At 46.9% G+C, this 23,910-nt stretch overlaps 1 protein-coding gene across 10 annotated transcripts in view; it reads left to right on the forward strand.

Annotated features, from left to right (window-relative positions):
* Positions 1 to 23,910, forward strand: part of SIK3 (SIK family kinase 3) — an 83,933-nt gene that overhangs the window by 32,046 nt on the left and 27,977 nt on the right. For 7 of the 10 annotated variants that reach the window (XM_054803303.1, XM_054803307.1, XM_054803304.1 and 4 more), the window contains exons 2-4: positions 14,035 to 14,151; positions 16,334 to 16,397; positions 22,171 to 22,332. In XM_054803303.1, coding sequence (XP_054659278.1) covers positions 14,035 to 14,151; positions 16,334 to 16,397; positions 22,171 to 22,332 — 343 coding nt within the window. Of the gene's footprint in view, positions 1 to 11,205; positions 11,382 to 13,551; positions 13,575 to 14,034; positions 14,152 to 16,333; positions 16,398 to 16,628; positions 16,783 to 22,170; positions 22,333 to 23,910 lie in introns of those variants that run through there. The other 3 variants (XM_054803310.1, XM_054803312.1, XM_054803311.1) reach the window with 3 other exon arrangements.

Raw genomic sequence — 23,910 nt, forward strand, 5'->3', positions numbered from 1 at the left:
ATCTTGGTTGCCGAGGGTTAATGTGTTGAAGGCTACATTCCTTACAGTTTCACTTTTGGCTTCTCTTCCTAAAAATTTCCACTTCATTTCATAACAGTTTTGGAGTGAGGGGTGGTGATACTCTGGAACCTCTGCTGCCTCTGAAAATGTTCTTTTGTGTAATCGGGGGGATGGAGGCAGCCACGGTTGTTTTCAGGCCCAGGGAGTGCAGAACAGATCTTCCTGACAATACTCTCCCTAAACCAACTAGTTGAGGGATTTTTAATTAACTGGAGGAGTGGAGATAGTAAGTAGAGGCAGTGGTTTTGAGGAGAAAATTGCTTTCTTCTGTATCCTTGAAACTGTGATGAAAATCTTGACGTTTTAGGGCTAAAAACCTGTGTTGCATTGGTTTGATCACTTCTAACCTTTTTGAAGCCAAATGCAGACTAAAGTTACTAGGTTTTGCAGGCACATAGTAAACACGTTATTGATGGAGATGTCTTTGAGAGGTAAACGACAGCCTTTCAAAAACTGTTCCGAGCAGGCAGAAGTGGAACTGAGGAGTAAGTGAATTTGCAGCAGAGCTGCTGTGGCTGTGTGCCCCCCCTCACTGCTGGCCCTGGGCCCTATTTGCAGACGTGCTTTGCACGAGCGAATGTCTGCCGTTGCTTGGGTCTCAACTCTGGAGGTGCGCAGGCCTGGCACCACCTGCGGATTTGAAACCAGTGTTCATGTATTGAGCGAATGAACACTTATACAGGCAGGAGAAGCTGCCCTCATTAAAGCAGGCGCCGAATGGGTTGGCTGTCACTGAGAATATGCCGATCCTGACGGCTGGCACAGTCTTGCAGAGCAGTGGATACTCCTCAGAAGGGCAGGCGTGTGCCACCCCCCACATTTAAAACACACTCACGCTGAGGGGCCTGGGAGCCTGCATCTCTGGATGTACCGAGCGGATGGTGCGCTTCCTGCTAAGCCGTAAGAAAGTGCTGTTCACAAGGCATCTTATTTGTTCCCATAGAAACTGCCATCTAATCACAGCAAATGTAGAAAGGCTGTTGCTGGAAATGCAGCATCTAAAAATTTCTGAATACATCATCTAGGTCTGTCATTGGCTTTGTCCTTTGCTTTCCTGTCAAAACCTTGGTCCCTTCCCGCTCGGTAGACTCCAGATCCTGTAGCATGAATGCATTTGGCATTTAAAAGTAGGTGCTGCGTTGCAGGTACGGCCCCTGCGAACTGCACACTAATGCATGCGTGGACACTTTATGCACCTGAAATCTTAACTCCTCTGGATCATACGCAAAACCCAGCGAATGGCTGCCTCAGGACTTGGCCTATCAGATGAGATTTTTTTCATAGTTCTGATTTCGTAGTCTTTCTGGTTGTTGAGCAGCCTTTACTAATGGTGACACATGAATATTAGGACTTGTGGGAAAAGCTGACGAGTGCGAGGTGCCAGTTCCTCAGTGTAGAGCATTCGGTGTTCTCGCTGGTGTTGGGGGAGCAGAACTAGCTGCAGGCCTTCTGAGAACCACTCCCAATTCACCAGGGGGTACCCTGGGTACCAGTTCTCACCGCTTTGAGGCCACTGAGTTGTAGCACGATCACAGCACTACTCCCTATTCTGCAAGCGTGTGCTGTTGCTTTTGCTTTCTTTTGAATATCCAAGTAGACTCGCTTTGGTATAGAAGAGACCTGCCGCTTACAGGCTTAGGGAAATGGCTGTACGAGTTTGCATTTCAGAGCCCAGAACACCGTATTCCAAATGGACTCGATGGCACACAAAGTGGAACAATGATTTGTTCCACCCTCTCTGTCACTTTAGATTCTCTGATACTATTGTGATCCTGATGTGATGTTTTGTGTTCTTACAGCCGCCTTTTTTTAACCAGGAGCTATCCTGCTTCTGAATATAACTGCGCGTAATATAACTCCATATTAAAAGTATTGTATATGCTGGCGTCGCTGCAGAGCCTGGCCTCCTCCCTGGAATGTGGGCATAATTCGGTGTAATGGCTCAGCATGGAGCCACCGCTGCTTAGGCCGCGGCGAGGCAAAGGGAACAGGCCGCTGAGGTTGAGTGAAAGGGATTGTTATACGGGATGACAGATTCCTCTGGAGGTTGTTGCTGTTTGCAGGAGGGAAGCCAAGACATCAGTGCTTAATATCTTCCAGAAGTCCTCTGCTTTAACCCTTAAGGAGCCTCAGGAAATACATTGGCAGCTGGTGCAAAGGCTCCCTGTGGCCCCGCTGCACGTCCTGGTACTGTGCCAGTTATTTTTCCTGATTGCAGCTCACGGCACTAGGATTTCTTGTGCTGTGTGGAGGACTGGTGAGCCAAACGAGAGATGTTCTTGCTGCGTGCGTGTTGCTCTTGTCATTAAAAAATAGCCACTACTCTACTTGTTGAGGGACCTGTTGCTGTGCACCAGTGCTGGCCGCTCAGTACGTGTGGCTGACGTGAGCAGGGTTAGGGTGTTCCCGCTTCTCATTAGACATCTCGATCTGAGTAGTGATCTTTGCATTGTAAGTATTGCTTAAAAAATACTCAAACCCAAAAGTACAGTATGTTTCTTATCACTTCACTTCCTGCACACCCTCTGCTGACTTTCCTTACTTCTGAGCTTTTGGTTTTAATACTCAGATCCACTTGCATTGAAACCCAAGTCTCATTTTAAGCGGTGTACCTGAAATGTACTGTTTTGTCACTTGCACTTTCAGGTCATGACTGAATTAGAGCAAAATGACAATCCAGGGGAACTTTCAGTAACACTTAAAACCTGCTTGCTCTAATATCCTAGCAGTTTTGTGAAGACTTCCTACTGATGTTTGATGGGTCTCCTAAAAACCTGGGAGGTAGACTGTTTTGTTCCCCATCTGCTCCCAAACGAGGTCTCAGTGTTGCAGCAAGCACAGCTTAGTTTTGCAGCAGGCAGGCCCATGGCTGCTGCCGTACAGCATTCTTGATGCGTAGCCTGCTGTGACAGATTTCTTCCTGCGTGTGACTACATTTCCAAAACTCTGCTGCTAAGCAACTCGGTCCAAGAGCCTAGTGTTGCTCTAACACTGTGCCAGTGAGTAAGAGGCTTGTATGATTTCCTCCAGCTCTGCAGGCTGCAGGCAAGAGCATTAGCCATGCAAGAAACCAGCTCCTTGGAGTACAGGTGATCTTGCAAGCAGGTCTTGACTCTGGCTGCTGAAATGAGCTGGATTTAGTAGTTGGGGCGCATCCTGCTTCAACTCTTGCTTGGTTCTGGGCAAAGCAGCTGTAAATGAGTCGTGACGTGAGAGTTTGCGCTGGTGGTCTTTCAAGTGGCTCTTCTTTTGCTGTGATATGTGTTAATAAAGCTTTGCTAGTTGGGCTTTTTAGTTGTAGCAGCACTGGCTGCTGTTTGACAGCCCCTGTGGATCTTAAAATGGCAATCTCAAGGGGTGGTAGGAGTCAAATGTTGGCATGGTGGTCAGTTACAATGCACAACTAACATCTCCTGTCACAATATTGACAAATGGGTATTAAAGGTGTTGGTAAACTGAATCTTGTTTGGATTGAATGCTTAGGCTGCAGTGCACCCTTGGTGCTGAGCAGCTGGCTGTGCTGCAGGGCCGGCTGGGAGTGCAGGGCAGGCATGGAAGTCTCCAAAAGAGAGGTGACTGCTTTAGTCGTAGGTGATTTAACACGCTTCTCCGCATAGATTTTATTTTTAGTCCTTCACTGGGCTTTTCAGGGAGATTGTGAGGTGGGGACAAATTACTTTTTGTCATTTGTAGGGACTTTTTTTTCTGTGCTTGAAAAAAGACTGTAACCACCATTGAGGGGAAGCGGTGTCTTCAGCCCCGTGCCAGTCGGCATCATTCTGGGTGTAATTCCTGTAAGTCAGGGAGACCCAATGCTTATAATAGCAAGCTTTTCTCTGAAGTGGTCTAATCCTCCTGCTATTGTTATGGCCTGCTGCAATACGTTGGATATCACTGGGGGTGTTGCAGTTTTCAGAAGAAACCCAGAACAACCGCGAGAGTGTTGGATGATGATGACGACATCCTTTCTGATTAAAACCCCCCTACCCCCTGGTGACCGTGCATCGGGGCATGGGCTTGAACTCTCCTTGTGACAGGCGTTTCGACTTTCTTCTCGGCAGTGGCTTTTCCTTCTCTTCTTGCCGGCTCCGTCTCCAGGCAACCTGGCCTCCCGCAGGATCCTGCCCCGTGACGTCCTGGCCGCTCTCCCCCTCAGATGCTCAGCTCTCTCCGTTGCCGCCAAGGTGCGGAGCAGAGCACATACGAGCTGCTTTGTGCTTCCCCTCCTACGTGCAGCACGATGTGCACTGCTCTACGTGTGTGGGAAATACGGCAGATAAAGGCAAGAACATCCTGTGTTGTCATCTTTTTTCCCTGGACCTTTTGTCCATTCCTCTTGATTTAAAACAAGGTCAGTGCCATGTCCTGATGGCCAGCGTTGCACAGACCTTGCTGCCTATGTGCTTTTGGACAAAAGTTTGGCTACTTAATTACTTTATGGGTGGAGGGTGATTAAGAAAACAGTTTGAATGTGGTGCCCTGAGACAGAGGATGACCTGTATTGAAAGGGGACCAAGGTGGGCAGGCGTCCTCCTGGGTTTTGGTTCACTTCTTGGCTTCTCTCATGTGCAGGCTGCCGGGAAGCCGAACTGTAGCGTAAGCAGGAGTCCTGTCAGGCCTAAGCAGAAACGCGGCGTTCACATCTGCTGGCCAGAGCGATGGGGTCTGAGCCCCCTCTACAGAGTAGGTCATGTTTATGTGACCAGGATCTGCTTTTTCACATTGCATTTGACTAGTTAACTGGTTTGCATCAATTTAAATGTACCTCCATAAGGTTCTGCACTAGTCTAAGCTCATTCAAAAACCGGTTTTAATTAGCAAGTGCAGTCTTTGTGTAGTAAGTGCCAAGATTGCTTTTAATTTGCATAAACCCATGGAGGTAGCGCTGCAGACTGTCAGCAGATCATACGGCTGAGCCACAGCAGTGTTCATTGCTGAATTTTCTTTCCTTTTACTCCAGCAAACCCACAGAGTACTTGCATTGCCTGGGTACATCCCCCTAGAATTAATGCAGGGCCACGGATAATGTGACAGGCAAGGGCCACTTTCCCTGTGTGATGTGTTTTACACCTGCAGCTCGGGTTAGATTTGACCAGATAGTGGCCTAATTTGCAACTTGGGTTTTGTGAACTGATTGAGGCGTGCACTGGTTTGGAGATCTCAGTCCCTGCTGTGCAAAGACTCTTGTTAGATCAGAGATCCTCAGGCAGAAACAAGACGTAACGAAGCCAAGGAAGAGCTAGTGGCGGGGCGAGGGGCCTATACTTGGCTTTTACCTAAGCTTTTTTGCTTAGGCTTAAGCTAACATTTAATGCCAGTTCTTAGATATTCTGCATTTGTAGTCAAGGTATGAAGGAGTTGAATTTAATCTGCTAACCAGGCATTGAGTTTTTCATGCCTGCTCTCCATGGATGGACATGTGGACATACTTAAGTGTCGTAGTACAGGCCATCATGGTTGACTGGCATTTGTGGGTCTGGTTTGGTGTTTTCCTCAACTAGGAGAAATAAATACTTTTTCCGTACCACCTCTAATTCATGGTTCTGACTCTTGTGAAGTTCCTTCAACTTGCATCTGTTAAGCATTACAGCAATTTTATAAGGCTTCTGAACTAAAAACAAATCATTGGTGCCAATGTCAGCTGAAGCCGTGGGGCTGGAGGGTTTTCCTCCTCTTGTAACAGAGCGCTAATGAAGAGGTCAGTTGTAATGTAAGCACGGTACAAAGTTAACCCGGTGGAATTTAGAAGAGAGGGGAATTGTGTGAATATACCTTGCTTTTGTTTGAATTGGTTAGGTGTGGCTAGCTAGAATCTGGTTTGCTAAAACTTGCTCTGCCTTTGGTTCAATCCCGCCTGGTCTCTCACGGGAGCTGAGGAAGAAAAGGCAGTAGCGGCTGGGACCAGGAGATTCAGTGTCTGACCAGGACTCGGGAAAGATTCTGGCAGCTTTGCCTTAAGAAAGCAAAAGGCTGGAGGTAGATGTGGTGTAGCTTAAGGGACTCGGGTGCTTCAGCTGCGGATGGCTGACCGCCTTGGCTGCAGGTTGGTCCTCTGGTGAAGTTTGGCCAGCCTGAAGCCCAAGTAACTCGCTGAGCAGCCATCAGGTTTTGTGGTATGATGTCGTAATACCGTACAACCTAGAGAAGCTCTTCACAGCAAAGCAGCTGCTGCTGCAGTTCTGTGCAAAGTGCTGCAGCCCGGCCCTCTGCCCTGTCCCTTCCCAAGTCTTGTGTTTGTGGTTTGAGGTGATGCTTCATGGCGTGTCCCTGCTGCAAGCTGAAGGAAGACCTTGCACTTGCAGCACCTCTGATTTGCAGGAGGAGGTTCTTCATGTACTGAAATGGTTTGTTTACCTCACCGGCATCTCCAGTGACATTTCCCTTGCCTCTCTCAGCAATCTTAATGCCCATAACGCTGTTCAGCAGGCCTGTGATGTAGTTAGATTAGCATGTTCGGCAGCCGGAGATTTTGAGTTACCTTCACCCTGTTGTTTCCTACTGTTACCCCAGGTGATGAAATAATTAGGAAAACCTCTACAGAACCACACTGCTGCTGACCTGTGATGCAAGGTAACTGTGGCAGGTGGAGGAGAAAACAATTCCTGGAAGCCAGTTTTAGCAATGCCATCAAGCTTGCTCGTTGCTTGCAGAATGTCATTTCTCTCTTGCTGTAGCGGAACATGCAAGAGTGCACCCATTGTCATCCCTTGCATCTTGCAGAATAGGAAAAAAAGAGAACTTGCATTTGGGATTCTGTCGCCGTTTGAGGCTTGTGCTGTGAAACAGTGTGTTTCGGGCAGGGGCATTCACCTCTTGTATGCGTCTGGCAGTTTCTTTTTGAAAAGAGAAGCTGCAGCTGCTAGTGCAGTGTTAATATGAGACTGGAAAAGGAGGAACGGGTAGTTTGGTTGTCAGCCTGAGTAAAGGCTGGGCTCGTAGAGGGTCTTGTAGGTGAGTTTCCTCTGGCTGCAATGGTTCCAACCCTGTTTGTAGGCTGTTGCACTGCTACTGAAATGCTGAGATTTTCTTGACTGGGTTTAGCTGGTCTGCGGAGCTGTAGATGTGAATGTGTGTTTTGTGCCTCTGTCGTTGCAATCCCGGTTCTGTTCCCCTGGGGACAAGGAAAGGTCATAGCAGAGTACAGCATTCACACAAGCGGGGTATTAATGTTGCAGCAGGCCGAGAGGGTTTGGACATATTGACTTTTCTCAAAACACCATCGGTATTTTCTTCACTTTGTGCAAGACACAAGTCACTGCATTGATTCTGAAGAGGGATGTGGACAAGGCGATAACTTCCTTCCTGAGCAAATGCAACTTTTCTATATGCATCTTGGTCCACAGTTTCCTGCCTTCAGTTGCTGCCAATATTTGCATTTGTGCCACCTCCAAAAGCCACCAATGTTGCTGCAAAACGTCCTGGTTTTATCTGCCACATCACTTTTAGATAGATAGATTCTGCTAGTTAGATAATTCCAAGGAGGAGATGCCTCTGGTTTGCCCGTGAGCTTGTCAAGAGAAGTTGCACCGGTTCAGAAACAAGTTCTATTATCTGGGTATCTAGAATGTCAGTTAGAGTGCATCTCTTTTGTCGAGCATTTTCTTCTGACTAAAAATTGTACAAATTGCCTATCTAAATCTGGAGCGATTGCTTTCAGTGACCCTAAACACACACAGACTTGTGATGACAGCTTGCCTGAAAAACATGTGCCTCTGCCATCCGACTATCCATACGGAAACGTGGCGTTGCTGTAGAGTGACATCTATCAAACTGAGCTCCCGGAAAGGGACGCGACCTCCGGTAGCCTAGAGTTCAAGTTTTGTTTTTGTCACAGACGTCTGTCCATATGCCAGTTAAGTGCCTCTGCGCATAGCTAGTATGCATATCATCTTCTCTGTCCGCTTGCTTGCTTATCTGCTCTGCAGAGCTCTTCTGCCTAAGCTCTAATGTGGGGAAAAAAGGCAGCGGCGGAGCAGGATCTACAGCGTGCTGTACATGATGACGCTGGAGTGTGTAGTGTGGTGCAGGTCGGCTGGAAAGAGTAAACGGTTGAGCGTCAGCCCCTTGGTGGGTGCGTTGCAGCAATTTAATGCTCACCATCCCACTTGCAGCAAAGAGATCTAGAGGATTCTGTATTTAACGCCTAAATATGACCTGAGGTATGTTGTGCTGTCGGCGCTGCCATGCCTTGCAATTTGCATCTCCTGCTGATGTCAGGGGTTTCTCTTTTGATTTTTTTGTTTCTTCCCCCTCTGTCTTAATTCTGGTCTCTGCTACTGGAGTTCTCCTGAAGGTCCTGTGCAGCTTACAGGGGTGATTTTTTTACCCCTCCAGCAGCTGCCTAATCCAACCAGGCCATGTTCCTGAGCTTCCCACGTGTTTCTGGCAGGCAGGAGCAGCTGGAAAGGGAAGTTCTTCTCTGTCAGCCCCTTTGACAGCTCGCGTCGCCAGCCTGTAAAACTCTAGCTCCAGCGGGTGGAAAGGAGAGGGCTTCTCAGCTGACCTAACCTGCAAACGTAGAAGGAATTCAGGTAACTGTCCTTGCATTTAGATTGGCCTTCTCCAAGCTTATTCATCTGTTAGTCCACAGACCCGCACTGGGGACAGCTTTTCATTCAGTTGTACTCTGCTATGCACCCTCAGAGTAACACGGGCACCGAGTTACATGGCCGTGGAAATCTACAGCAGAATGCATCCAGGGAATGTTTGTTGAGGGTTTTCCAGGAGGAATTTGGAGCAGGAGGACTCCTCGGAACAATTCTAGGAAATGTTTCTCCTAAACAAACGTGCTGATTTTTTTTTCAGTGCAGTCGATTTGTCGGTGCCATCTGTTGGCTCTTGTTACATTGAGGAGATCAATTGCTGACTTATGGAAACGCTTACTGGCGTAATTACACTTATAACGACTGCTGATTAGACTGATCACACTGTTCCATTCTGAAGTGGGCTTTTTCCTGACTTTTAGCTTAGGCAGCTATTGAAACAACTGGACTGAAATGGAAAAGGTGGTTTCTTTATGGAATGATCATCCAGGCAGGAGACTTTAATTATAGTTTAATTATAGTTATAATTGGATCCAAGCAAATGTGTGGCATGAAGTAATAGATGGTAGCCCAGGACAGGGTCTTTAGCTTTTTTCCCTTGTTCACTGCACAGAAGCAAGAGGAAATGTTCACTGTTTCATGGCTTCTTTCCACTAAAACCAGACTGCTTGCTCCTACCTTTTTCACCTCTCTTGAATACTTTCCGAGAAGTTAGGGCAGTTAAGAGCACAGTGGCTGTCCTTTCCCTGCCCTCGTCCTCTTCTGCCTGGGCACCCGGCAATTTATTTCCCTTCTTGTTGGCAGGGCAGTATTGATTGAAGGAAGTCTGTATGAAGATTAGCTGATAAACAGGATGTCTATAGAAATTTTAATTCCTGCAAGTAGGTATTCTCTCCTGTCCCGAGCCTTGTGCCTCACTTAGGAGACTCTCACCCTCGGCATGATCTAGCTCTGGTGGCTACCAGATTTTAGAATCTGGTGTCTCAGTGCGAAATAGGAACTTAGAATTTTGGGGTGCAGTGAAAGCAACTTGCTGTTTTGGCCCAAGATGTACCTCCTTTCTGTCCTTCTTGGCTTCCCGTGTGGCACAGGGGGACGTGGTGATACCGGTGATAACTGCTCGTGCCCTTTTGGCCCTCCAGAGTTTCAGTACCTCTCCCGTAGTTCCTCAACTACCCCTTTTGCTTTCATGCTAATCTGTGTTTGAAATTTCCAGTGCTTCTCAAGGGCTTTCGCCTGGCACGTATGCATATTCAGCACAGCTTTAGAATCAAAAAATACAGAGCGGTGTTCAGCTGAAGTGCACCAGGACAAGGAAAATGGGAAATAAAATGGACGAGCCACCTGGATTCGAAGAGCAAGACCTCTGCGGTGACTTGCCGGGGTCGTTTGAACACCTTACGTTCTCTCTACCAACTGTTGTTTTTAGCAGCTTAATGTCTCTTCCAAGTAACAATTTCTGCCTCAAATTACCAGTGCGAGTTTTACTTGGATCCAAGAAGGAAAAAATGAAATGTTTAGCGATGGAGGGAACATTTTGTTAATTGGTAGCAGCATGTATGCTCCAGACTTGGCGTATGTCCTACTGCCTGTAAGCTTCATTAACTTTTGATAAAAGAATAGTTAATTCTTCAGACTCCTTTCTCATGGTATTTCATTGTTTAAGAAATTAGATCACGGTTTTCTTCCACTTCTACTTGTAGCTGAATTTGTGCTTTATTTAATGACATTTAGTCTTGCTCTTTCCCCTCTACTTTATGTGGTATGTGTAAGCATGAGGGAATGCACTTGATTTTGGGTTTGGGGTTTTTTTAGTGTTTCATGAGACTACCTGAAACGGATTCTTTTTGCCTAAATAATACTGCAGAACGCTAGCTCCAGTGGCGCCGTAAATGTTAGCGTTCCCTCCGTTTGGAGCGTGAGGCCTGTTCGCCTCTGCGTTCTCGATGCTTCCTCCCAGGGTGTGATGGTTTTGTGACTGCGACAGCAAGTTACTGCTAGCAGGAAGAACTGCAACCCAAGGTTGCAAGTGTGCACGCGTAGCCTGCATCGGTGTGTGATTGCAGGGGCTCTTTCCTGGTCGGGAGGCTTAGGCAGGGCAGACCTTCCCGAAGGAAGGAAAGCGTGCACTTAGCAGAGCAGAATTCATTGTGGTTGTTTCCCTGTGACTGAGTTGTAGATGAAGTCAGTCTGGCTGATGTGACCAGAGAACTTCAGCCAGTCTTTTTTTTTTTTTTCTGCTGAAATCCTGAATCATCCTTCAAGGGAAGGGAGAATATTAGCCAGCTGGGAAATGCAGGAACGGAGAAACCAACTTGGTCTGTTCTGGAAAGCCTTTCAACCACTCCTCCTCTCTGGAAAAAAGCAGTCCTCTGAAGCAAAGCAAAGACAGTCCCTCTGCAAAGCCCCAGGTGAAACGCAAGCCCCCACCCCTGAAATTCCCTGTGCCTTCCCTTCTGCAAGTGAGTGCAGAGGGGATTTCCTACTTCCACCCTCGCACGTTCGTGAGGAAGCTCTGAATTTCCTGAAACCAGAGCACAAGGTGGTTTCCCCAGGCTTTTTCAGGAGACTTTTACCTTTCATGTTACATCAGTTGCTGGAGGCATTTGGATGGAAATGAAGAAACCCCTTCAGAAGCACCGGGTCTCTCCTCCTCATTGCTTCTGAGGCTGGGTTTAGCTTTGCTCAAGGGCCACCCGTTCGGCTGAACACAGAGCAAGATCCTTCACAAGGAGACATCTTCTGGCTGGTGTTTGTGTTCCTTTGCTACCGATTCAGGTATTGTGTGTCTTCTGGGTGTGGAGTTTCAGGGCACCACGTGTAAAGCACACAGCGGAGCGAGGTGACGAGCACGGGGCAGGCAAGCAGGTGAGGTGGCAGCCTGGTTCTCCCTGCCCTGCGTTATCACAGAGAAAACAGAGTAATTCCATTCTTCTCTTCTGTCTGGCCCTACTGACCAAGTTCTAGGCAAGCAAATGCTCTACATACCTTGAACTTGGCCAAGAGTGTCAACTTGAGCCATAAATTAAGCTGGGAAATGAGATTTCCTGAGAGCAAATAGAGAGCTAGGAAATGAGTAAGGAGCTTAGGAATACTGCAGATCTGTGTGGATTTTCATTTTCATATTTGTGCCTGAAAATGACTCATGTCTCTTGGTAGACATCTTGGCCTCGCTCTTTGAGGAAGCCTCTCTTCATTTCTTATGTACATTGGTTTAAGCTTTAGGAAAGTGCGTTCTCGCTGGGAAGATCCTTGGTGAAAAGCATGCGGTGAGAGCTCTCAGAGCCCCCTCCGGCTCTCTCAACTTTCCCGGTCCGCTTCTGAACGTTGTCCTTGAAACCATGCGGTGCGGACCTACCAGAACTGTAGCTAACAAAACGTGCGCTTCTTGCCTGTCTGCTGCTCAGCAGAGGAGGAGCTGCAGCCCAGAGCACTGCCAGCCTACAAGAGGACAGCAGCGGCCCATCACCCCGTTAATCACTGCCGGTTAACGTTTGGCAGCATCACAGGCCGGGGTCCGATTCTGCCATCTCACCTTGTGTCTCAGCTGTAGCCCTGTTCCTGCCAGCAGCTTCTCGTGCCGAGTGCCAGACCTGGCTGCCTTTCAGCTTCTGTCCTTGCCATAGGAGGCATGCTCAGTGACTTAGAAGTCTGGAATCGTTCCTGTACTCTGAATTGAAGGTTTCAAATGAAAGAAACAGCTTATTGTGCTTGGTGCCTTTTCAGGTTTCTGCTGTGTGCCGCTTACGTGCGGGGCAGTTATTCCCGTGGCAAGGATTTTATCATAAAACGTGAAGCTTAATTTTCATGTGCTTCAGATTGTTCCCTTAAAGATCCTAAAGATCCTTTGTTTTTTCTCCAGCTAGCGCCATGCCCGTTAGAGCATCCTTTAGCATTGCACTGGGGGTTTGGCACATGTGTTTGGGATCGCGTGCCACTGTGGTTTTTTTGTCCGTGGACACGGCACGCCTCTGTGTGCGGAGCACTTGTCCCCAGCGAATGCTGGAGTCTGTTACAAGCTAAGCATTTCTGTAATTGGGCTTTGGGCTCCTGTGTCAGATCTTTCTGGTTGTGCATCATCAGCGCTTTTTACCGCAGTGCTGCTTTGCATGCCCTTCCCCATGTCTTTGCATGATTCTGCAGTCTTCCTTGACAGAAGTTTTGTAAATTATGCTTTCGCAAAGCAACCAGGAGCAGATTTGTACAAGCGGCTCTTTTCCCAGGGAAAGTGCCATCTCTGAGCGAGAAAACCTGCTGGTGGATGTTAATTCAGCCCACAAATCTTGAACTAGGCTGGCATGCTATAGCTGCTTGCTCGCACTGATGTTTCTTAGTGGGGAGGAAGGTACTTAACTCAAGGCTGAGATCTGATTCAGAAGAAGCAGTGCAAACCTTACTCTGCTGCTAAGAGCAGCCTTTTCTCTCAGCCAGTTGCTCTGGCAAGGTGTCACTGGCGGCTGTCTCTTCTTCCCTGCTAAACCTGGCCTTCTGGAAAAGATTCCTTTCCTTACTACCTGTGTGTGGACTTCTTAACACAGAAGCATCTGTCTCCCCGTTTGGAGCCTGATGGCTTTACTGTTTGTGCCCAAAAGAGCTGGGAGCCGCCAGCACTGGGGAAGGATGCGGAGGGAAGAGAAGCGAGGAACATTTTGAGGCTGGGAGTTTCTGGAGAGCAGCTGACTGGAAGCACTTAGACTTGTTTAAACTATTTTAGTGCAGCGCTATGGAGCACTTCTGTTTTAAAATAGATAAATAAATACCTCAATTGTTGGAAGCCTGAACCCCCCCACTTCCATCCCTGCTTGTATTTATCAGCCTTATTATATAGCGAGTGAGATATGCGTCCAGATTTCCGTCCCTGAAAGCTGTCCCCCCTCTGCGCGGCCAGCTGGCAAGTCCTCCATCTGTCTCACTGCTGTTACACTGAAGCACCGCAGCTCTCAGGCTGGCGTGGGGGCACATCCTCCAGCGGTAAGTTGACAGTGACGAGGCTGAAGAGCAAAGCTGGATGGTAAGATCTGGGGAAACCGGTTCCTTTGAGCAAATGGAACAAATGTTTGGACTAACTTGAAATATATCTAGGCGTTTCAGCCCAGTATTGGGTGCCTCTGTGACCATGTTGTACTGTGGTAATGGGCAGCAGCCTAAAAATCCCCCTACCTTCTGTGACACTGCTCTCTTCATGAGGTACCCTTGCTAGAGAAAATACAGACAGGTAGGAAGCAAAGCTGCTTCCTTACCTGCTTTATGGTGAGCTGGCTGGATTTTGGGAGGCTGCTCAGACATCCCGGGCTCTCTGAGGCAGCGGCAATGTATTCTGTTTCCATGCAGTGTTCAGCAAAGCAGGGTCTTATGAGCAGTATTTGGTTTTGAAAACACTTTTCCTAATAGGTGATTGGGTCAACCTCTCTTTTGTTTCCCCTTCTCCTAGGTTGCCATAAAGATAATTGATAAGACACAGCTGGATGAAGAGAACCTGAAGAAGATATTTAGAGAAGTTCAGATCATGAAGATGCTTTGCCACCCACATATCATCAGGTTATACCAGGTAGGAGCACTCTGCAGTGGCCTTGCCATCCCTCTGCACTATAGCTTTACGCTGTATAGTAGTGCTTTCTCTAGGGCTATCCCTCCATTTCTCCTAGGTGAAATACTGGGAAAATCCTTTCTATTTTCAAGGTCTTGGAGTACTTTGATTAGAGGGGTGGGAGGGGAGGAGTGTGGCTAATCCTTCTCTTTTCTGGGAGATCACACTTCCGCTGTGGGCTGGCCTCTTGCCATTTGTTTATGGCTATTGTGTGCTTTTCAGTTTCCCAGTTGAAACAGGATGCAGGCTCTCCTTCTCGATTTAAGGGAGAGAGTAAGTCTTGCCCACTAGCAGGACTGAAAGCAGGCAGGTCCCCTGCTGTCCTCCCCCTGCCTAGTTGCCCTGTGGCCCAGAGGACTTGGTGATCGACTCTCTGCTTTCCTGGAAGGTGATCAATAGCAGCGGCAGACCTGCTTTTGAATGCTGTTTGCAGACTTTTTTCCCCAGCTTGTTTGGTGTCTTAGTCTGCAAACAAAACCACCAGAGCCAGGCTCCATGCACGTTGCCTTTTACGCATGTATTTGGTGGTGCCCCTCTGACCGCACGGTCAAATAGAGCAGCAAGGAAGGTGCAACAGGCCAGAGACAAGCAGACAGCTCGGTGTTTTTGGCAAACTTGCTGAAGGTGCACTTGATCCCACTGTCCGTGTCGCCGACAAAGATGTTGAACTTGTCCGTTGTGGTAGCTCTCGGTAGAAGTGGCTGTTCCCCAGAACCAACTCTTGTCTCTTCAAGCCCAGTCTCCTCCTCACTCTGCCTGATAGGTATGAGTAATCATTTGGACTCCAAAGAGTAGAAGTGACAGAGGTTAATGTTTAGCTATTTTGACCAAACTGCCAAGTGTGAGATGCTTACAGCAGACACTGCAGAATTGTGGCATTCTTAAGGTACTTAGGAACCACTTCTCTGCAAACTGACTCCTTAAAGCTTTTTTTTTTGGAGCCAACCCCCCATTTTTCATTCCATCTGAAGCCTTTGATACGATATTGAACAGGTGACACTTGTGGCTCAGCTTTGCTATGGTGAGAAAGGAGTACCAACTGTGGCGCATGTTTCATCTGGCCATTCTTTCAGGGTACTTTCAGTGACATTTGTTTTTAGATTAAAAACTCCTAAAACCTGGCGCTGGGAGTTCTGAGCCTTTCACAGCTTTTCGTTGGGAATCCGAGTTCAAAAATCACGTTCCCTTGAGCTTATAAAACTTAAAAGGTGCAAGTGAAGAAGGAGAAAATGTCTATGATGATAGTAGTCTACAGTGTAAGAGATAGTGTCTGGGAACAGAAATGCACTTAAAAATATCTACCTAGGGGTTTTCTGGATATATAGTATCACCATGACCTGCGAGCCCTGTGACACTTGAGCAGAACTGAGGTTCATCTCTGTTTATATTCTTGTTTTAAAATGCAGAATAACAGCGATCCAGCTGTTTAAGCAGCTGCTGTTTGGATCAGGATTGTGTTTTTTCAAATGTGATGTCCTGATTCTTAGTAAGAACAAGCAGCGCTGGGCTCCAGGTACCTAGCTTCTCTGTTGGGATAATAGTCCATTTTGTGTCAAAAGGTGAACTTTCACTTGTCTTTGAAAGGGAGAAAAGTCAAAACAAAATCAAAATGTTTCCAGGCCTTTTCTAAACACCCACAGTATTGACACTGACCTGTCGTGCCTGGCACTGGCAGTTCAGCGCTGCGGTCGTGGGACTGTTTTTCCATTGACAAAGCTGTGAAGCCTGCTAAACAAATAGCATCAAGTTTAGGAAAACACCCCAAGTGTGTACTTGCCCCAAGGCGGGTCACAAAACATAATCCGGTCACAAAAGAGCCCTCGGAGCCACCCTTACCAAATCTGCAGGTAGGAAGGCATTATTTGCTGCTTTTTGTGTGCTCAGGGTGACTGTATGCCCTCACCCACTGTCTGTTGGACAGGCGTGTTGGACTGCTACGGCCCCAAAATCCTCGCTGTCTGATTCTTTCCCCAGCTCCTGTCCATTCCTTTGTATAGCTCTCTAAAGTGTGGGAAAGTAATATTTTCGCTTTGATGAAAGCAGTTATGTGCGTGTTAGAAGGAATAAAAATTCTCAGTTGCTTACGCTGCTTTTTTGCACACGGCAGTCTCCTTATCTGTCGCTTTTCTGTCCTTGTGTCCAGGTTATGGAGACGGAGAGGATGATTTATCTAGTGACAGAGTATGCTAGCGGAGGGGAAATATTTGGTAAGTACGTTTACTGCGTTTTTTAATCAGATAATGCACTCAGTCAACTACAGTAAACTGAAAATAGCTGCCATGCTCTCTTGTTTCAGTTGAGGGATGCCCTTCAGCCTGAAAATGTTCCTTTGACAAGGAGGGGTAAAGAAATAAATGATACCAACTTGACGATGGAAAAAGAACTTCCATAACCTCTGTTTCTTCGTTGACAGGTGGTGCCGCTCCTCTTTCATGCTGACTTTGGGATTAAAGATGTTGGAAATAGTCATCTGGTTGGATTTTTAAAGTGTTGCTGAATGCTTTGCTTCCCAGCAAGTGACGTGAAACTTGTTAACTGTAGCGGAAACGTTGGTGTTTATCAGTAGCTTTCAGAGAATCAGGCTGTCCTGTGGTACTGTAGTATTTTGTTCTCAAAACCTGTATTTTCTTATCTTTTTGACATCTGATGCTATCTTAGCATATATTAGTTACATCCATTTTAAACTCCATTGTCTGCTAACAATGTTTTGGCTGAGCTTTCTAGACCACAGAAGCTATTCTTTAAGGGGGAAAAAAGTATCTGTGCAGAACTGACTGATTTATTAATTTGTCTGATTACAACCAATGAGGAACTTGTAGAAATAGAGATTTACTCAGAGACTGGGATTCTGTGCCAGGTGACAGAGTCAGAATTTTGCGAGATGGGTCTTTACCAGCTTAGCCAATGTGAGCCTCAGAAAAGGGGGAAAAATCCTTTGTGCGTGAAGCAAGCTGGCTTAAATCTGCTTCCAGGCAATGTCCTTATGAGGATGGTCACATATGGCCTGCGAGCTAAATGGAAATACTTTCCTTTTTGTCCTGTTAAGTCATGGCCATAGATTCACTTTTGATGTCGGAGCCTCTCACTCTGCTGGAACTGGGGCTGAGTTGTAATAAAAGATGGAGCTCTTGGTGAAGCAAGAAAAGCCCCAAATTAAGGAAAATAAGACAACTGGAGCTGAAAAATGCTGGTTTCCAGTGAACGTAACCTAATGCCGGTTCCTCAGTACCTTCGTAAATGGCTGTCGTGTCATGCCGCCTTCTCAACATTGTCCACGTCCCTTGGATTCTTCTCTGAGAAGGTGACAGCTGAAGTGAGAAGCCAGTAGCAGCTGATGTTTGCAAAGTGTGGATGAGAAACCTTGACTTCCTCCAGCCCAGTCATTTCCTCAAACCTGAATCACGGTGTAAGACACCCAACAGTTCTGAAGGCTTGTGAAATTCTTCTTACCTTGTGCAGCAAGCAAATCACCCAAATGTGTATTAGAGCTTGCTTGTGCATGGATCACTGCAGAAGAGTATAAACCACTTCTTACTTTTTCTCCCTCTTCTGTTGAATTTGGCAGAGATAGACTCATCCTTTTTAAATCCAGAACTGTGTGCAAGCTCATATACAAACTTGGAATGAATTCTCTGGGTTACAAAAATAGCCTTCTACACGAGTCAAAGTGAAAATGTAATTGCTGTCTGAAATATCTTATGCTGTAGTAAATTCAGCTCATTAGCATGGCTAATTTCCATTACACTGCCCAACATTTTCTCCTTGTTGATAGCCAGGAGCAGCCCTGATGTCTTTCCAGACCGAAGCCAGGAGCCTGTTGCCCCCAATAGCCAACTTGCAGCGTTTTTCAGGTGCCGCACGAGGCCCCACGCGCCCGTGGTGTTGGAGCAGAGAGGGGGAAACTAAAACCTTGTCTCTTTGTCATTGGCGTTTCCTGAGGAGCCATGCAGACTTTGTTCTAACAGCGGAAGCAATTTACAGGGAGGAAACAGCAACCCATTTTGGAAGGGTTTCCTTGCAGTTGTTAGCACTGAGGAATCTCACGTCCTCGTGCTGTTGGAGAAAGTCTCTCCCAGCACGGGCTGCCTTCGCACCCGCTCCGGCTCTGCCAGCATCGTGCAGTGGGCGGAAGCTGTGGTTTACCTGTTACTGAGGGTAAAACGTTGCCTACGCATTGCTCCAACTCGGTGCCCGTCCCTCTTACGGTAGGCTTGTTAGGAGTGGCTGGACATGCCGCAGGGATAGCCGTGTTGGGTGAGCATGGACAGGGCAGTCACTGTTCCTGGGGAATCCTCTGTATTAAATGTGCCTGTGCTGCATCTTTTGTCTCTTTCTCGATTGTCTCAACATCTGTGTGACCTAGGTTTTAATGCAAAAGTGTAGTGCTGAGCTGTGGGGCTGACAACGTGGTTTTCTGGATGCTAAATGCTCGGTGTAAGGCTGAATGCCTCGAATAATCTGAAATCACAGCCTCACGATTCTGCGGACCACAGGGTTTTGTTAGCAGTAAATCTAAGTTGTTTCCCTTGATGCTTTGAAAAGGCTTTCAGAGGTTTAAACTGTACTCTACAACTGTAAATATTTCATAGGCAGTAACATAGGCTGGAATTTTTAGCTGAAAGAATGGTAGTTTCTCCAAATGGCCATGGTTTAAGTCGGTCAGCGTTGGATGCTTGTCTGTCTTGTCCCTTGTCAGTCTTGAGCTCTGCAGGCTTTCCTGGCTTATCACCTTGGAGAGCTTTAGAACCTGTTTATCTGAATTTCCAGTAAAAGGGCTGACGGCTCCTTCAGTGGGCAAGCTGTGCACTGAGCGCCTTTCTGTTACTGGAAACGTTTGGATAATTCATGTTGTTTGCATAGCGGTGCACGGGGATCAGGGAGAGGACTTGCTTGTGCTGTGGGCTTAAGCAGCAAAATGTAAATTGTTGGTTTTGTCCCTACGCATGTTTTGCGTGTGGTTGGGTTGCTGGTTTAACATCAGGAACAAATGAATGTCTCCTTTTAAACATAGGGTGCTCTTTGTTCCAGGTCCCTCGAGTGTCCTTTTCTTGAGGTCAAACAGAAAATAGTCTGAAAGTCTGTTTTGACTTCAGCTCTTTACTATCAATACTGTAAATAATCTGCAGTCCTCATTGACAAGAGTACGGGTACTTGGTCAATTAACAAATTCTCGGGAAACTTGACAAAACTGTGGCCTGTTACTGTGGTTAGCACATCTGCTGCCTCTGCCCCTTCTCTCCATCTCCTGCTTATCCGAAGCTTTCTGAGCATGAACTGGACAGATGCATTTAACGACATGGTACCAGTCTCTGGAAGGTCGAGCTGCTTCTGAGACCACAAGGTCACCAAATACGCTGGAAATTTAACTTGATCCACCACATGCGAAGCTCAAGCAGCGTTCGCTTTCCAAACAGAAAGTGACTTAAAAGCGCAAGGAGCCTGTCTGGGGGCGAAAAGTGGAAACCTGCATATCAGTCCTGTCTCTTAACCAGAAGATGCTTTTTCTTCAGTGTAGGATTTTACTGTGTTTTCTAATGCGGAGAGCAGCATCAGGTGCTTCGTATAAGCACAGAGAACAGCAACTGATGCTTTTAAAGGTTGTGAAAAGAGAGCATGCATCCCTTCTCTGGAAAACACTCAAAGGAGCAACGCCGTATGCCCCTTCAGCTCCCGAAGAGCGCACCGAGGTGTGGCGAATCTGTGCTGCTGGACTCGGTGCACTGGAGATGAGCGTGCTGGCTCCCAGCTGAGCGTTCGGGTCATCTCTGCAGCCTCCGTTGCACGAGAGGTTTATGCAGACTAAGCTTGCAATAGTTAATTTTGGCATACAGTTGCCCTTGGTGGTATGTGAAGTATTCTGTAGCTTCATTGTTTCTGTCCTTCCTCTGGAGCTGGTGCAGAAATGTCAGCGGTCTCCCAGTGCTGTGCCTACGTGCAGAGCTTGGAGACCTGCCTCCACTCACACTTCTTCAGGAAAAGTGAAATTTCACGCCTAACCTAAAAAGATTATTTTTTTCCCACAGCCTCAGCAGGACTGACTAATAGAAGGGGCTATTTGAGAGAGATTGGAGCCTTGCGCTTTGTTTTAAGAGCGCTGGCTATATCGGCAGGCTGCGCTCCCAGATTCAAGTGGAGTAAAAGATGTGAATGACCTTGACTTGTTTAGGAGCCGAGCTACGCGCTGTCGATCAGTGGGGATGCTTAAATTGGAGCGGGTCCTTGCTCAACCCTGCTTGTCCATGTCCCAACTCTATAGAGTAAAAAACCTTATGACCGCACAAATAACTAAATACGATACGATGGGACTGTTTGAGATAGTAAAGTTTGCTTTTCCTAGCAAGTGACTTGAGGGTCATATCGGAATTGGTGACGGATTTCCTTCCCCAGGCCTGGTTCAGAATTGCACATGGAATAAGTTTATCCGATGAATAGAACTTAATTGACAAGTTCTCTGAAAAACAACTCCACTCTGTTGCACAACATGAGCAGTCAAACGTAGAGAAGTAGGTTGCTGTGCAGTCAGGAGCCAGCAGAACTGCTTTGATGGATCTTGGTAATTAGTATTTACTGCAAGTCAATTATGTCGCAGGTATTTTAATTAATGGGTGACTGGGAAAAAATACAACCACCTGATGAGAAACCTTCAGAAGTGATTTATTTTTATTATTTTCAAGAACAGATCTCGTCTATCGAGCTCTCTAGTTTAATGGAGGTTATGGAGTGAAATGAACCACTTCAGCCTATTTTTGGCCAGAAATTTTTGAGGTCAACTCAATAGCACAGCTGAGAAGTAGTAGCCTCTTGAGGTGGGCAAGGAGATAAGCCCTCAGGGTCTGGCTTGCTAGTGCCTCTGCTAACCTGCTCCGTGGCCCACATTGGAGGGGAGAAGGCTTGTGCAGACCTCTCTGAAGCCTTTCCCACACGGTGGGGAAACTCGGGAGTGCTCCTGGTCCTGCATGTGGTTACTGCGGACTAGCCAGGATGCTTCTCCGCTTTCTCTTGGGGTTTGTTTTTTTTTCTTGTAGCACTGTCCTTAACTCCGTAATCTTGCAAACTGCTTACCATGCTACATCAGTTTTAGCTAGGTTTGCTTATAGAGTAGAGAGATATTAGGAAAGGGTAAGAAATGTATTTCATAATTGCCGCTCATTTGGATTTTTACACTTTTTCTGGCAGAGTTTGGTTGCCTGTTCTGCTGATGCTTCAGGGGAGCGGGGTGCTTTTTCTCCTCCTGTTGCTGCCATTTCTACTGCCTGTCTCCTGCCTGTCCATCCCCGCTTGCAGGGTGGTGTGATGAGTGGCTTCTCTGGCACTTTCAGGTGTTAAGCGGATTGAGTTAAGTTGGGTTGCTGCTGTATGCCCACCTTTCATCTCTTAGAGAGATTTTCCCACATGTGTGATGCTAGCTTCTAAGGAAAGCCTAGCTGGCAGCAAATCCTATCTTTGAGTGAGAGTATAGATTTTCAACAAAATGCTTGAGAGTACTCAGATTTCTGTAGTAGAGGCAAGCTCTGTTTTCATAATGAGATGCATTGTTGAATATTGCACGTATGTTTTTGCACCAAAACAGTAGCAAGTATTTTCAGGCTTGGTATTTGTCCGAAGAAGAAGGTTTTAAAAAAAGCTTTATTTTGCTACAAACAAAGATTTTAAAATCTGTACAGTTCTCACAAAACAGTTCTGATTTTCTAGCCAGCCCCATCAGCTGTCCTCTAATTAGAGGAAGGTTTGTAATTTTAAAGCCTTTCACTTGGAGACAGCCCGGGTAAGGGCTGCTGTGGCAGCCGTGTGCCGGAGTCCCTTCCCATGTAGCTTCATTGGTGACCCCGTCTGATGTTGGATCCTGGAAAACACGCTGGTGCCCACGTCGTTCCCCATCTCCACCCTCTGCGTCGCTCACCGCAAGCGTGCGAGAAGCCCCTGCCTGGATTGCGCTCGCTGTGTGAATAACTGCTTTGTTCTTTGCTCCATCCCTTGCAGATCACTTGGTGGCCCATGGGCGTATGGCAGAGAAGGAAGCCCGGAGAAAGTTCAAGCAAATAGTGGCCGCCGTCAACTTTTGTCACTGCCGTAATATAGTCCACAGAGATCTGAAGGCAGAAAATCTACTTCTGGATGCCAACCTTAACATCAAAATAGCAGGTGAGCTAAGACCAGCGGTGTGGGAGGAAGGCGGCAGCTGCTTTCAGAAGTTAATAAATGTAGGCATTGGCTGCTTCCAGGTATTCAGAAAGAAGGAAACGCAGTGCAGCTAAAGGAAGCTTTGGATTTCTATGTGGCCTGCTGCCCAGAGCTGAAACTGCCAGGTTGTAGCCAAGAGACTTACATCTCCCTTAAAGCAGTGCAAAATAAAAGAAGGAAAAAAAAAAAAAAAGCAGCTTTAGCTCCACAAACAGATATGCAGCTCTACATGCTGCGGTGTTCCAATACACTGGATAATGGGTGAGACTAATATTGAAAAATTGACCTTGTTTTGAGTCCTGCTGCTGGTTTAGGACTTCTCTGGAAACAGGTCAGACTAGGTGAGAGAAGAAGAATGGAAAAGTAGAGATGGCAATGTTTATGGTAGAGCAGCGGAGGGGAAATGGCACTCGTGAAATCACTTCACGGTGCTGTCTGACAGAGCAAGAGAACAGCCCCGGTGCTTTGAGTACCTTACTCATTGCAGGGAGAGAAGCTGAAGTTACTACACAAATAGGCTCTTACTGTCTGTTCCCAGAGTTTTGCCAGGCAGTGGGGTTTTTGCTAATAAAAAAGAGAGGGCTGCACTTTAGGTGGTTTCCAGACTGACCTAGCCCAGGCCTGCGTGTCTGCGATCCTCCTGTAGTGAGCCTGGGCTGCACTACCTAGGCTTGGCTTGATGTAGCTTTGTGGGATTATGGAGCAACCGATTGAAACAAGAGGATTTAGTACGCCCTGGTCATCTCATTTCACGGGCTCTTGCATCGGAAGAGCTCGTACTTACCATTTAATTCTATTAGAGCCTAGTGCACAGCAGAGCATTTTTGGAAAGCACTTTGCCCCCTCTCTTAGTAGGCTTCCTTGGAGACCTTGTTGGCTTTTACAAGGGTTTGTAATGTGATTTTTAAAAAAAAAAAAAAAAAGGATGCTTAAGGCTATAGAACTGTTCAGTCTGGGACCAATGTTAATACTGGATAAGAGCCTCTGTACGGAAGGAGGGCAGCAGCAAGCGCCTCTTGGTAACCACTGCGCTGGGCAGTGGAAGGAGTGGGTGGCAGGTAACAGGGCTCCCGCGAGAAAGGCTGCTCAGGAAGGCTTTGTAAGCAGCGCTGCCTGGTACCCACTTCATGCAAACAGATGCACTAATGATTTGAGGCCATCTTGTGTTCATGGGGTAAAATCTAATCTGCATGTAGTGGGGAGGGTGCCTAGCAAATAAAGAGAAAGAAAAGTTTAAAACTAACCCAGGTAGAAACTGGAATACAGTTCTTAAAGAAATGTCCACATGAGCATGCTGACAAGCTCTGTGGATGTCTGAAAATTATGGAAACTTTTTTTATCATCTGAGGGAGTTGGAAACTATTTTCCTTCCAAATCTCTGCTCCTGGAATGGACTCTAGAAGATAGCTCCCACCCTGGTGGTGGTAGTGTTTGACTTGGCAGGAAGATACAGCTGTGATTTGAAGAGTAGCCTGGAAAAGCTGATTTATGGTATAGGATTTTCCAAGTATTAAGTTTTGTCTCTCTAACTCATCAGTT

The sequence above is a fragment of the Grus americana genome, chromosome 24 (assembly GCF_028858705.1).
Source record: "Grus americana isolate bGruAme1 chromosome 24, bGruAme1.mat, whole genome shotgun sequence".
Classification (NCBI taxonomy): Eukaryota; Metazoa; Chordata; class Aves; order Gruiformes; family Gruidae; genus Grus; species Grus americana.